The sequence below is a fragment of the Triticum aestivum genome, chromosome 1D (assembly GCF_018294505.1).
Source record: "Triticum aestivum cultivar Chinese Spring chromosome 1D, IWGSC CS RefSeq v2.1, whole genome shotgun sequence".
In the NCBI taxonomy this organism is placed as follows: Eukaryota; Viridiplantae; Streptophyta; class Magnoliopsida; order Poales; family Poaceae; genus Triticum; species Triticum aestivum.
In genome coordinates this window covers 110333866-110346596 of record NC_057796.1, presented here as the reverse complement: position 1 = coordinate 110346596, position 12731 = coordinate 110333866, and the positions used below count along the sequence as shown (strand labels likewise).

Below are 12731 nucleotides of genomic sequence, written 5' to 3'. Positions count from 1 at the left end.
GGCGGGCCTCGGCGACGGCTGCGCGACACGTGGCGGCGGCGGGCGGAGTGGACGCGTCCGGTCGGAGGCGGACACGTCCGGCGGCGCGAGGGGAAATCGAACTAGGGTTTCGTCTGCAAATGTATTTCGGGATGCCCACATATTTATAGGTAGAGTGAGCTAGGAGGCTCCAAATGAGGTGCGGTTTTCGCCTACACGATCGTGATCGAACGACCTAGAGCATGGAAGAGAGTTTGGTGGGTTTTGGGCTGGTTTTAGGGGGGTTTTGCTGGACACTCAAATGGACTTTGCGGATGCCCGGTTAACCGTTGGAGTACCAAACGACCTCCGAATGGAACGAAACTTGACCGGTAGTCTCCGGGTGGTATAATAAGGCCACTTGACAAGCCTCGGTCCATTCCGAGAAAGTTTGACACACGCACACGAAAGAAAACAAGAGGAGTGCACCGGAGGAGATAGGAGCGCCGGATTGCAAAACGGACAACGGGGAAAATGCTCGGATGCATGAGACGAACACGTATGCAAATGCAATGCACATGATGACATGATATGAAAATGCATGACATGGCAAAATACAAAACGAAAGACAAAACCCGACAACGGAGGGAATAACATATCACAAAGCCGGAAATGGCAATAGTCGGAGTTACAAATATGGCAAGTTACATGCGGGGTGTTACAGCCGGCAAGCCGCAAGGGCAGCCGCCACTGGGGAGCACCACCTGGGACCAACCGACGTCGTAGCCCCGTAGCCATGGCCGTAGCTTGGAGAGGAAATCACCGCTATGACGCGACCACAAGGGTGGGGGGCTGAGCCAGCCAAGGAGGCCCTCGCCTCCAGCTCGGCCAGATCTGGCGCGAGAGCAGGAGGGCACGAGGAGCCTCGCCGGTGCAAGGCACGGGCAACAGCCGCCCGATCGGAAGGGGGCGAGGAGAGAAGGAGCGGGACAACCAGATCCACACCAGCGCGAGGAGCGGCAGCCGGCGGCGGCCGAAACGCGAGGCGGGGGCCTGGCCGACGCCAGGACATCACTGCACTGAGGGAAAAGGCCTCACCGCCGCCTTCACATGCACAAGCACGCGCTTCGCCAGCTGGACCTTTAGCGGCGGCGCGGCAGGGAGAAGGTACGACAGCTAGGGTTGCCCCCGAGTCGCCACAGAGGCGACACAGGGAGGAGGTGATCTCAGTCTCTTCCCTTTTTGAGTTATGCGTATACTTCAAACAAATCTTGTATGTGGAGTAAAAAAGACCGGAGTGAGTATAAGATCTATGGTGTATTTCACTCGGTAAATTCTGTACAATGTTTGGAAAGTTTCACGGAAGGATGCGCCGTCTGATTCAAATCCGATGGCCTCTTCTTGCACCGAGAGACCATGTCGTACTACACACCGAATGAAACTGCCCTGACATCCGGAGTCCACTCGAGCTCTGACCTCATTTGTCAGTGACCCATAGACACAACGTCGCGTACACGCAAAATCCCTCGCCGCCGGCCGGCCGCCTGCCACGTCATGCCGATCAGGCAACAATGAAGTTGCGTCAGTGACTTGTGGGCCCCGCCAGCTCAGTTAGCGTACCGTCTATTAACTCTCGAAATGGCCGGATAGCTCCTCTCCTGCAAAGCTTTTCGTCTCTGTCCCCCTTCCCAACTACTCCTCCACCTCGATCGAGAGAAGCTCGGATCCCCGGAGGAGAGCAGAGGAGAGGAGCCCACTTTAGCTCTCGGTTGCGCCGCGGCGATGGGGAGCCTACGAGGTGAGCGGCGGACTGAGCTCCGGGGCGGCCGGGTTTGGCGCGGCGATTGAGCGGCCTCTGTTTTCCGGCGGGTTTTGATTTCGTGCGCTGGTGTCGTGCAGGCGGAAGCGGCGGAGAGGGAAGGAACGAGGACGGAGGGAAAGTAGGGCTACCGGCGTTGGAGGTGGCGCTCGCGTTCCCGCAGGCCACGCCAGCGTCCCTGTTCCCGCCCGCCGGTGAGATCCCCCGTTCCCGTTTCATTGATTTTGTTCGTTGACCATTTTTTTGGGTTTAAATTAGCTGCAGGTTTTGGTTGTACGTAGTGGTAAGATGGTTGTATTTTTGGGGTCAGGTAGAGCAATTCTTAGGTGAACTGTCTTATTTGTCTCTTTGGAGAGGAGGGTTCGCTGTTCTGTTCATCACTTTGAGGTTATCATTACACTGGAAAGAATCCTGCGTGCTCTTGAGAAAACGAGGGTTTGGAGCGCTTTATTGGATACCCAAATTCTGGAAATGTATTTTGAATTTTCGGTTAATATCGGTGGAACTGTGTTTGTGATTTAGTTATGTTCGTATAGTTAACGTTAGTGAAACTTATTTGCTTTTGCACCTGTCCACAATGATAGTAGGAGTTCCTTAATGTCATTTTCAGTTTAAAATATGGGGTAGTTTTCCATTTGCACTCTGCAACAGACTAATAAAGAACAAGTTTCCAAGAATGATCTGGATTTTCAGTGAAGTAAACGTGATTATATTTTTTGCTTGTGCGTTTAAGAATGCTTGTCTTGGACTTATTGATCACCGGGTTGGTCGCTTTCACAATGTATACAATTAATTAGCAACTTTTCCTTGCACGGCCAAGCAGAAATGGACATGTTATTTTTGTCAGAAAGTAGTTGTATCCACTCACAAACGTTAAAGAGCAAAAGAAGGCACTTGGTCCTCTTGTTTCACAATCTTTCACCTGCTTACAGCGTACTAAATTAATTAATTTCTGTGTCAGTTATATTATTCAACATTGTACAGATTTTTTTGAAGACTTTGGTTGTCACATAATCTACAGCATTTGAATTATGCACTGTGCTACACGTTACCTGTTTGTAAGTTCACTAATTGTTTTTTTGCAGTGTCGGACTACTACCAGCTTGATGATTTGCTGACCAATGAAGAGAAGGCGCTTAGGAAGAAAGTCCGTGCTATTTCAGAGAAAGAAATCGCACCCATTATGACCGAAGTATGTTCTTGCTACAGACATTTCCCATTTCTTTTCATGTTCTCAGAGAAATAACATATAATCTGGACTAATGTTATGGTGCAACATGTCTTTATACTGAAACCTTGTAGTACATACTGCTGCTAGTTTTGTCTTGTCATGTTTAGATGCCTACTCTTTTTGTAGTAGCTGTTGTGACAAACTGATGGCTGATGTGTCAAAAACTTTGTTATTTTGCTTTTGCAGTACTGGGAGAAGGCAGAATTCCCATTTCATGCCATTCCGAAACTTGCAACTCTTGGCTTAGCTGGAAGTACAACGAAGGTACAAACTACTCAATCTTCTATTCGTGCTGTACTATGTAATGTTGGATTTGTACATGTACAATGTTAGAATTTGTTTTTCACAAACTTTGTGGCGTTACAGGGATATGGGTGCCCAGGACTCTCGCTTACAGCGAGTGCCGTTTCTATAGCAGAAGTTGCACGGGTTGATGCAAGCTGCTCCACATTTATTCTAGTGCACTCCTCTTTGGCAATGTCCACAATTGGTAAAGTTGTCGGTGTTTTTCAAAAGTTTATGTTTGATATTCTGTTTGACTTTGACCAACAACTTACTTGAGCTCGTGTTTTAATTCTGTATGTGTGAAGAACAGCTCTTTGTGGATCAGAGGCTCAAAAGCAGAAGTACTTACCATCGTTAGCTCAGTTTAAAACTGTTGGTTGCTGGGTGAGTCACATTATCCAGTAGCTTATATATACATATGCAATGTGTTATTATCATTATCTCCTCTTCCTAAGAGTGTGTCCGCTTTCTGTAGGCTTTAACAGAGCCAGATTATGGAAGTGATGCAAGCTCCTTGAAAACTTCAGCAACCAAGGTTTAATATTTGTTACTGCATTTGAGAAAAAATAAGTTTTTTCTTCACTACCTTATCATGTTATGATTTTTAAGGTACCTGGCGGTTGGCAATTAGATGGCCAAAAGCGCTGGATAGGTAACAGCACGTTTGCAGATGTGCTTGTAATTTTGGCTAGGAATGCAGACACAAAGCAACTAAACGGGTAATCATCTTGTTTTGGACTACTGTTGATAGCATTGTGTTAATATCATGTACTACCTCTTTAAACTACAGTAATATAAGATCTTTTAGATCACTACTTCAGTGATCTAAAAGATATTATATTAGTTTACAGAGGGAATACATGTCAGTATGAAGTTGTTTCTCTGCTTATTAATGCAAAACTACCCTGCTTGTGAATGATGAATCTGATACACTTTCTCCAGATTCATTGTGAAGAAGGGAGCGCCTGGTTTGAGAGCCACAAAAATTCAAAACAAAATTGGACTTAGAATGGTTCAGAATGGCGATATCCTTCTGAATAAAGTATTTGTCCCAGAAGAAGACAGATTAACAGGCATCAATTCATTTCAGGATATAAGCAAGGTACCTGCCACCCCCTAACTTCCCTGCTCTTTGTTAGCCGATTGGAGTTGCTGCTTGGTGATGTAACCTTAGTTCTTATTTACTCTTGGACTACTGAAATAGGTCCTAGCAATGTCACGTATTATGGTGGCTTGGCAGCCAATTGGCATATCGATGGGCGTCTACGACATGTGCCATCGGTCCGAACCTCACCTATCCTTCAATTTACAATTATCTTTTTACTGGTCTATACCTATTTGACTTTGCACATTTGCCACTGGATAGGTATTTGAAAGAAAGGAAGCAGTTTGGAGCTCCCCTGGCAGCCTTTCAGCTTAACCAAGAAAAGCTTGTTCGGATGCTTGGTAACATCCAGGCCATGCTTCTTGTCGGCTGGCGCTTGTGCAAGCTCTATGAGTCAGGCAAAATGACACCAGGCCATGCTAGTTTGGGCAAGGTCCGTAAATTGCTATGTAGCTAGCCAATGGTCTCTTTGTTTAAGTCGCATATGGTGTCTTGACATGTACAGTGTACTGATCAATGTTTGAATTCAGGCATGGACGTCCAGCAAGTCAAGGGAGGTAGTTTCTCTGGGCCGAGAGCTATTGGGCGGCAATGGAATTTTGGCTGATTTTCTAGTAGCAAAGGTAAAAAGTGCTAACATTTAATATCCATTTGATCATCTCCGAACATGGTAGTTTCTCACAGGCTGATGGATGCCGTATTGTTAGCCACAGTACTTCATAAACCACTTGATTTTCTCCATTTCTCGGTGTCTAGTAAAGAAACATTGATCATAACTATCTCAACCTTTGCAGGCGTTCTGCGATCTGGAGCCGATTTACTCGTATGAGGGCACCTATGACATCAACAGCCTTGTGACCGGAAGAGAAATCACCGGGATCGCGAGCTTCAAACCTGCTGCAGTAGCGAAATCTCGGCTGTAATTCTTCTTCTGCCTCCAGCTATGATGAACAGCAAAGTATGACCCCCACCTTGTATTCTGGTGGGTACAAGTAAGATCGGAATAAGTGCAACCGAATGATCAAGTGTAATTTGTAAAGTGGAAGAACAAAGTCGGAGCTGGATTTGTATCTATGTAATGGTACAGCATATGGAGTCACCTCTCATGACCAGTGTTTGTGCTGTGGGGGGTCGTACCAGCTTCTACATAATGGAACTGTGCAGTTTAGGAGAATTTCCCCTGATACTTACCTGTGAGATGAGATGGGTGCAGATTATGGGCCATTTTTTTTGGTTGAGAAAATATTCCCTTCGTTTGCTAGGGAACAGCAGATCCCCTGCTCTCTCACCCTCGAATCCTAACTAGTAGCAGTAGAGCAGCACAAGTGGGGAGGTAGGGCTAGAGAAATGCCAAGACTGCCTTCTAATATGGCGCCACTGCTACTGCGATAAACAAAGACCGGTACTACGGATTAGATTCTGCAACATAGAATAGCAACAGCAGACTAGCCCCTAGCGAGGAACAGATCCTGTTCTTACATAAAGGTCAATCCACAAACCATAATAAGTCGGATTTGCTTGCTCGGACTCGCCTGTTTGGGGAGAAAGTGATGACGATGACGCTTGTGTGCTAGCTCGACGGGGCACTCTTTGTAAAGGTGTGTGTGTCATATCTGTGTGTGCCGCTCAACGGTTTTGTGATGGTTTTCGCCCGGTTTTCCATTAATCAACCGGACAATTCTCTTCTGCTTCATTAATGGATGAGGCAAAAAAATTGCCTTCGTTTCGAAAAAAGATCGACTTGGAAAAAAAAATCGACCGCATATAAACACGACGAGAGCTCTGTATTTGTTCTGTATGGTGCATGACCAATATGACCAGACATTGTTCCAACAAGAACAACAACAAACACATACGTGGATACTGGGTAGCCATAGAGGCCAGGGTCAGGTAGATGTGCAGAAACGCTTCCATATTGCAACAAGGACATTGCTTGAGCAGCGCTCCACGTACGACCAATTTTCGATGTCTGTCTCATTTGCTCAATCACCCTTGGATCAAATCACTTCATCATACGGGAATCATTGGACCTCAGGGTCGGATGGAAATTATATATAGAACTTCGTACGCAGAGCAATTTTGTCAGGGAAACTATCTTCTGACCTAACTATGGGAATGTTCAGGTACAACAACTATAGAAATTGTTTGCGCTGCAGAAGTTCTTGAAAAAATGATCATTTGTCGGCAATGCCAAAATAAAGAAATAATATATATTCAAGGATTATAGCATGCTATTATTCTCCCTGCAAAAGATCATGGAAATTTTGATAACTTGTGAACAATACCAAAACAATAACTGTGTGAATTACAGCATTTTATGATTGATATACCAGCAAATGATCTCTTATCAAAATATACAACCTTTTCGTGCATAAAGAGAGAATATATATTCAAGGATTTACAGTAACAATTGATCTCCCTGATGGGAATATGATAACTTGTGAACAATACCACAATAACAATTGTGTGAATTACATAATTGTTATACCAGTCACTCATCTCTTGTCTTTTCTGTACAATACGCAAAGGGCTGTATTTTTGCCTACGATTTGCAAATGAATATGGTATACCATCTTCTCCTTCCATAAAATCTCAATGGTTTGTCAAATTTTGAGGTGTACGTTCTCCAAGTAGGATGCATATGTAACTACTTGCAGTTAAACCGACGTGCCTCTTTGATGGATCATCATTGTTCATGTGGAACTGGTCAGTTCAAAATTTCTGTACCTCTTCCTGTCAACTATGTGAAAAGGCCTTATATTCTAGGAGATTTTGTTTGACCAGTTTTTTTTTTTGAAAAGAGGGACTCCCCAGCCTCTGCATCAGAATGATGCATACGGCCACAATTATAAATAAAATAGGTTCAACAAGGTCTTAAAGTCTGGAAACAAAATAAAGGCTAGCTCACAGAGAGCCTCAACGCCAAAGATAAAAAAGCCATGGAGCCACCACCGGCTGGCAAACAAAAGATAGGAGAACTAATCGCCTATCCTATTACATGACCACCATCCCAACCGGTTGAAGATATCCCGCGCTACCATCTCCCATCGGACAGATTCAGTAACCAAACGCTCCCTGGCTTCCGTCGGAGTGAGTAAGGACCACATACGGATCAGCGCCGTAGCTCGGAATAAAACCTGCAAAAAATGAATAGTTGTTGTTCTGTTAAAAGCCAAATCATTTCTGCAGTTCCAAATTGCCCATAACAACGCACATACTCCTACACGAATGTGTCTAGCTGTATCGGACTCTATCCCATCAAGCCACGTTTCAAATAACGTACCGACCGAATTCGGAGGAGTAATGTTAAAGGCAATTTGCATGGTGCGCCACAAAACTCTCGCCAACGGGCACTCAAAGAAGAGGTGCTTAATGGTCTCGTCCCGATCACAGAAACTACACCTAGTAGATCCTGTCCAATTGCGCTTAACCAAGTTATCCTTTGTTAAAATGACTTGTTTATGTACAAACCACATAAACACTTTAATCTTCAAAGGAACTTTTACTTTCCAAACATGTTTGGAACTAGGAATGACACTAGAGTTAATGACATCGATATACATCGACTTAACCGTAAATTCTCCAGACCTAGTAAGTTTCCAACACAACTGATCGGGCTGATGAGCTAGCTGAACCTCCATCATTCTACTCACCAAATGAAGCCATGCTTCCCATCTATCACCAACAAGCACCCTCCGAAACTGGATATTAAGGGGAATGGACTGCATAATCGTTGCAACTAGCGCATCACATCGTTGAACAATACGATACAGGGACGGGTACTGGAATGCCAATGGCGTATCACCAAGCCAAGTATCCTCCCAGAAACGGGTATTGTTGCCATCACCGACTATAAACTTTGTTCTATTAAAGAAGGATGCCTTAACTCTCATAAGCCCCTTCCAAAACGGCGAATCCGTTGGTCTCACTGTCACCCGTGACAAAGTTTTGGACTGCAGATACTTGTTACGGAGAATCTGCGCCCATGTTGCGTCAGTCTCGATCAACTGATAACTTATACAGCCACTTACTAAGAAGGCATCTGTTCTTGACCTCAAGATTCTCAATACCCAGACCCCCTTGGTCCTTTGGTCTACAGATGATATCCCATTTGGCGAGTCGGTACTTACTCTTTAGTTCATCACTCTGCCAAAAAAATCTTGATCGGTAGAAGTCCAGCCTTTTCCTAACCCCAACTGGAACTTCAAAGAAAGATAGTAGGAACATGGGCATACTCGTGAGCACCGAATTGATAAGAATCAACCGGCCTCCATAAGACATAAGTTTGCCCTTCCAGCAACTAAGTTTCTTCTCAAACCGATCCTCGATGCATTTCCACTCTCTGTTTGTTAGCTTACGATGGTGAATGGGTATACCTAGGTAAGTAAAAGGTAAAGCCCCTAATTCACATCCAAACAATTGCCTATAAGCCTCTTGTTCCTCCTTGGCTCTACCAAAGCAGAACAACTCGCTTTTATGAAAGTTAATCTTTAATCCGGTCAATTGTTCAAATAAGCATAACACCAGCTTCATATTTCTCGCTTTTGCCAAGTCATGCTCCATAAAGATGATTGTATCATCAGCGTACTGCAAAATGGACACACCCCCATCAACTAGGTGAGGCACCAAGCCACCCACCTGACCGACCTCCTTTGCCCTACCTATGAGAATTGCCATATCAACCACAATATTGAACAAAATAGGGGACATTGGATCACCTTGCCTCAGGCCTTTGTGTGTCTGGAAATAATGACCTATATCGTCATTCACTTTAATTCCAACACTCCCTTGTTGCGTGAAGGATTCTACCTGGCGTCGCCAAGCTTCATCAAAACCCTTCATGCGTAAGGCCTGTTGAAGGAAGGGCCATTTGACTTTGTCGTACGCTTTCTCGAAATCCACTTTGAAAACAACCCCATCCAGCTTTTTCATGTGGATCTCATGGAGCGTTTCATGAAGGACCACAACCCCTTCAAGGATGTTCCTGTCCGGCATGAAAGCAGTTTGGGTAGGCTGCACCACAGCATGCGCGATCTGTGTGAGCCTATTCGTCCCGACCTTGGTAAAGATTTTGAAACTTACATTAAGAAGACAGATGGGCCTAAATTGCTCAATTCTCACAGCCTCTGTTTTCTTAGGAAGAAGGGTTATCGTTCCAAAATTCAGCTGAAAAAGCTGAAGCTGCCCAGAGAAGAGATCATTGAACAAAGGCAACAGATCCCCTTTAATAATATGCCAGCACTTTTTATAAAACTCCGCAGGAAATCCATCGGGCACGGCACCTTGTTATTTTCCATTTGCGAAATGGCCTCAAACACCTCTTTCTCAGAAAAAGGAGCCGCTAGAATATCATTCTCCACCGCTGTGAGTTGAGGAACATCCTCAACCCTGGACTCATCCAGAGACACACAGTTATCCTCTGAAGGACCAAACAGTTGCTTGTAATACTCTGTAATGTACAGTTTTAGGTTTTCCTGTCCTAAAATTATTCCTTCATCTTGCTCAAGCTGAAAGATCCTCTTCTTTCTATGTTTACCATTAGCGATAATGTGAAAGAATTGAGTGTTCGCATCCCCCTGGACTACTCGTCGGACCTTGGCCCGCAACGCCCACTTCAATTCCTCTTCTCGAAGAAGTTCTTTCAGCCTCATCTCCGCGTCAAGCTTGGCATGAAGCTCCGCGGCCGGCAGCACCGTGGTTTCTGCTTTTACATCTAGGGACTGAATAAGGGAGAGGAGCCTTTCCTTTTCGACCTTATAAATCCCGCTAAGATGCTTAGCCCACCCACGCAGGAAACTTCTCAAATGCCTAATCTTATTCTGCCAGCGCTGAAGCGCAGTCTTCCCTCCTGAATCCTTAGCCCACTCTCTGGCTACGAGATCAAAGAAACCTTGTCGTTCAAACCAAGCCAGCTCAAAGGAGAACGAGTTTTTGTTTCCCAGGTGGGTGGCCTCACCAGAGTCCACAAATAATGGCGTGTGATCAGAAATTCCACGGGACAAAGCCTGAACTGTGACTAGCGGAAACTTCTATTCCCAATCGACACTAGCCAACACTCGATCCATCTTCTCATACGTCGGATTTGGCAGCGCGTTAGCCCAGGTGAATTTTCTACCCGAGAGCTCAATTTCTCTCAGGTCAAGACTTTCAATGATAGTATTGAACATGAACGACCATCTGCCGTCAAAGTTATCATTGTTCTTATCATCACGCCTTCTAACGATATTGAAATCACCCCCCACCAGGATAGGAAGCTGCTCGTCACCGCAAATCCTAACGAGATCAGCCAAGAACTCGGGCTTGAGTTCGGGCTGAGCGGCACCATATACCGCAACCAAAGCCCAATTAAACCCATCGTCCTTCGAACGCACCCGAAACTTGACTACAAAGTCACCCATTACCACACTTCGAACCTCGAGCGCTTCGCATCGAACGCCGAGTAAGATTCCACCCGATCTCCCTCTCGTTGGCAGGCAATGCCAATCAAAATCAATACCTCCCGACAAAGTATTTAGAAATTGTGGCGCAAAATTATCTCTACCTGTCTCCGATAGAGCGATAAAATCTAATCGATGCTCGATAGATGCCTCAGCAAGAAACCTTCTTTTAGCCAAGTTCTTTAGACCTCTGCTATTCCAAAAGATTCCTTTCATAGTTCATCATGGAATTTTTTAGCCGTACGAATCCTAGCACTCCTACGCACTGCGGACACCGGGAACACCTTCCGTTTCCACTTGCGTTTAGAGACATTTTGACTCTGCAACCGGTCCTCACAACCAGTCTCAGAAGGTCCAGCCATAACCATCTCAGAAGTATCATCCTCTTCTTCCGCCTCAGGTATGGGAGGAATAAGATTCGCACAAAAATTGTCGAGCACCCTAACCCCCAACGCATCAACCTCAGAATCACTCATGGGTTTAACCGCCGCTAAATTACGAATCATCTCTAAGGCCCGCTCAGCCTCTAGATCCAGAAGATCATTAACAGAATTAGAGATTTCAGTAGCATTACTACCTAGTGAAACTCCTAATTGATTTGCATTTTCAACAATCTCATCATTAGAAAAATGCAGAATGGAACTAGAAGTATTAACCTGTTGGAAATATGCCCTAGAGGCAATAATAAATGGTTATTATTATATTTCTTTGTTCATGATAATAGTCTATTATTCATGCTATAATTGTATTGTCCGGAAATCGTAATACATGTGTGAATACATAGACCACAACGTGTCCCTAGTAAGCCTCTAGTTGACTAGCTCGTTGATCAACAGATAGTCATGGTTTCCTGACTATGGACATTGGATGTCATTGATAACGGGATCACATCATTAGGAGAATGATGTGATGGACAAGACCCAATCCTAAGCATAGCATAAAAGATCGTGTAGTTTCGTTTGCTAGAGCTTTTCCAATGTCAAGTATCTTTTCCTTAGACCATGAGATCGTGCAACTCCCGGATACCGTAGGAGTGCTTTGGGTGTGCCAAACGTCACAACGTAACTGGGTGACTATAAAGGTGCATTACGGGTATCTCCGAAAGTGTCGGTTGGGTTGGCACGGATCGAGACTGGGATTTGTCACTCCGTGTGACGGAGAGGTATCTCTGGGCCCACTCGGTAATGCATCATCATAATGAGCTCAATGTGACTAAGGCGTTAGTCACGGGATCATGCATTGCGGTACGAGTAAAGAGACTTGCCGGTAACGAGATTGAACAAGGTATTGGGATACCGACGATCGAATCTCGGGCAAGTAACATACCGATTGATGAAGGGAATTGCATACGGATTGATTGAATCCTCGACACCGTGGTTCATCCGATGAGATCATCGTGGAACATGTGGGAGCAAACATGGGTATCCAGATCCCACTGTTGGTTATTGACCGAAGAGGCGTCTCGGTCATGTCTGCATGTCTCCCGAACCCGTAGGGTCTACACACTTAAGGTCCGGTGACGCTAGGGTTGTAGAGATATATGTATGCGGAAACCCGAAAGTTGTTCGGAGTCCCGGATGAGATCCCGAACATCACGAGAGGTTCCGGAATGGTCCGGAGGTGAAGAATTATATATAGGAAGTCAAGTTTCGGCCACCGGGAAAGTTTCGGGGGTTACCGGTATTGTACCGGGACCACCGGAAGGGTCCCGGGGGTCCACCGGGTGGGGCCACCTGTCCCGGAGGGCCCCGTGGGCTGAAAGTGGAAGGGAACCAGCCCTTAGTGGGCTGGGGCGCCCCCCCCCCTTGGGCCTCCCCCCATGCGCCTAGGGTTGGGAACCCTAGGGGGAGCTTCCCCCTTGCCTTGGGGGGCAAGGCACCCCTTTCCACCCCTTGG

General features: G+C 45.6%; 2 protein-coding genes across 3 annotated transcripts in view; one reads left to right on the top strand and one right to left on the bottom strand.

Moving 5' to 3' along the window:
• The first annotated feature begins 1546 nt into the window (after positions 1–1546).
• On the top strand, positions 1547–5572 carry LOC123180627 (acyl-coenzyme A oxidase 4, peroxisomal). Its single transcript, XM_044592708.1, has 13 exons — positions 1547–1756; positions 1858–1971; positions 2863–2969; positions 3195–3272; positions 3375–3498; positions 3604–3677; positions 3769–3828; positions 3903–4012; positions 4236–4395; positions 4498–4574; positions 4660–4831; positions 4929–5021; positions 5193–5572. Exons 1-13 carry the CDS (start codon positions 1741–1743, stop codon positions 5319–5321), a joined length of 1314 nt encoding a protein of 437 aa, XP_044448643.1. The 5' UTR covers positions 1547–1740; the 3' UTR covers positions 5322–5572.
• A 1363-nt stretch (positions 5573–6935) lies between these two features.
• Positions 6936–12731, bottom strand: part of LOC123180626 (uncharacterized) — a 20828-nt gene continuing 15032 nt past the window's right edge. For both annotated transcript variants that reach the window (XR_006491163.1, XM_044592707.1), the window contains exon 2: positions 6936–7535. Coding sequence is in view for 1 of the 2 variants with exons in the window: in XM_044592707.1 (XP_044448642.1) it covers positions 7377–7535 (159 nt within the window). In the remaining variant the exon portion in view is untranslated. The remainder of the gene's footprint in view (positions 7536–12731) is intronic.

Excerpts from the sequence above, each read along its gene's own strand:
- LOC123180627 (XM_044592708.1), top strand. Across the intron at positions 3,829-3,902 it reads TGAAAACTTCAGCAACCAAG|GTACCTGGCGGTTGGCAATT; the intron begins GTTTAATATTTG and ends ATGATTTTTAAG. Across the intron at positions 4,013-4,235 it reads GACACAAAGCAACTAAACGG|ATTCATTGTGAAGAAGGGAG; the intron begins GTAATCATCTTG and ends CACTTTCTCCAG.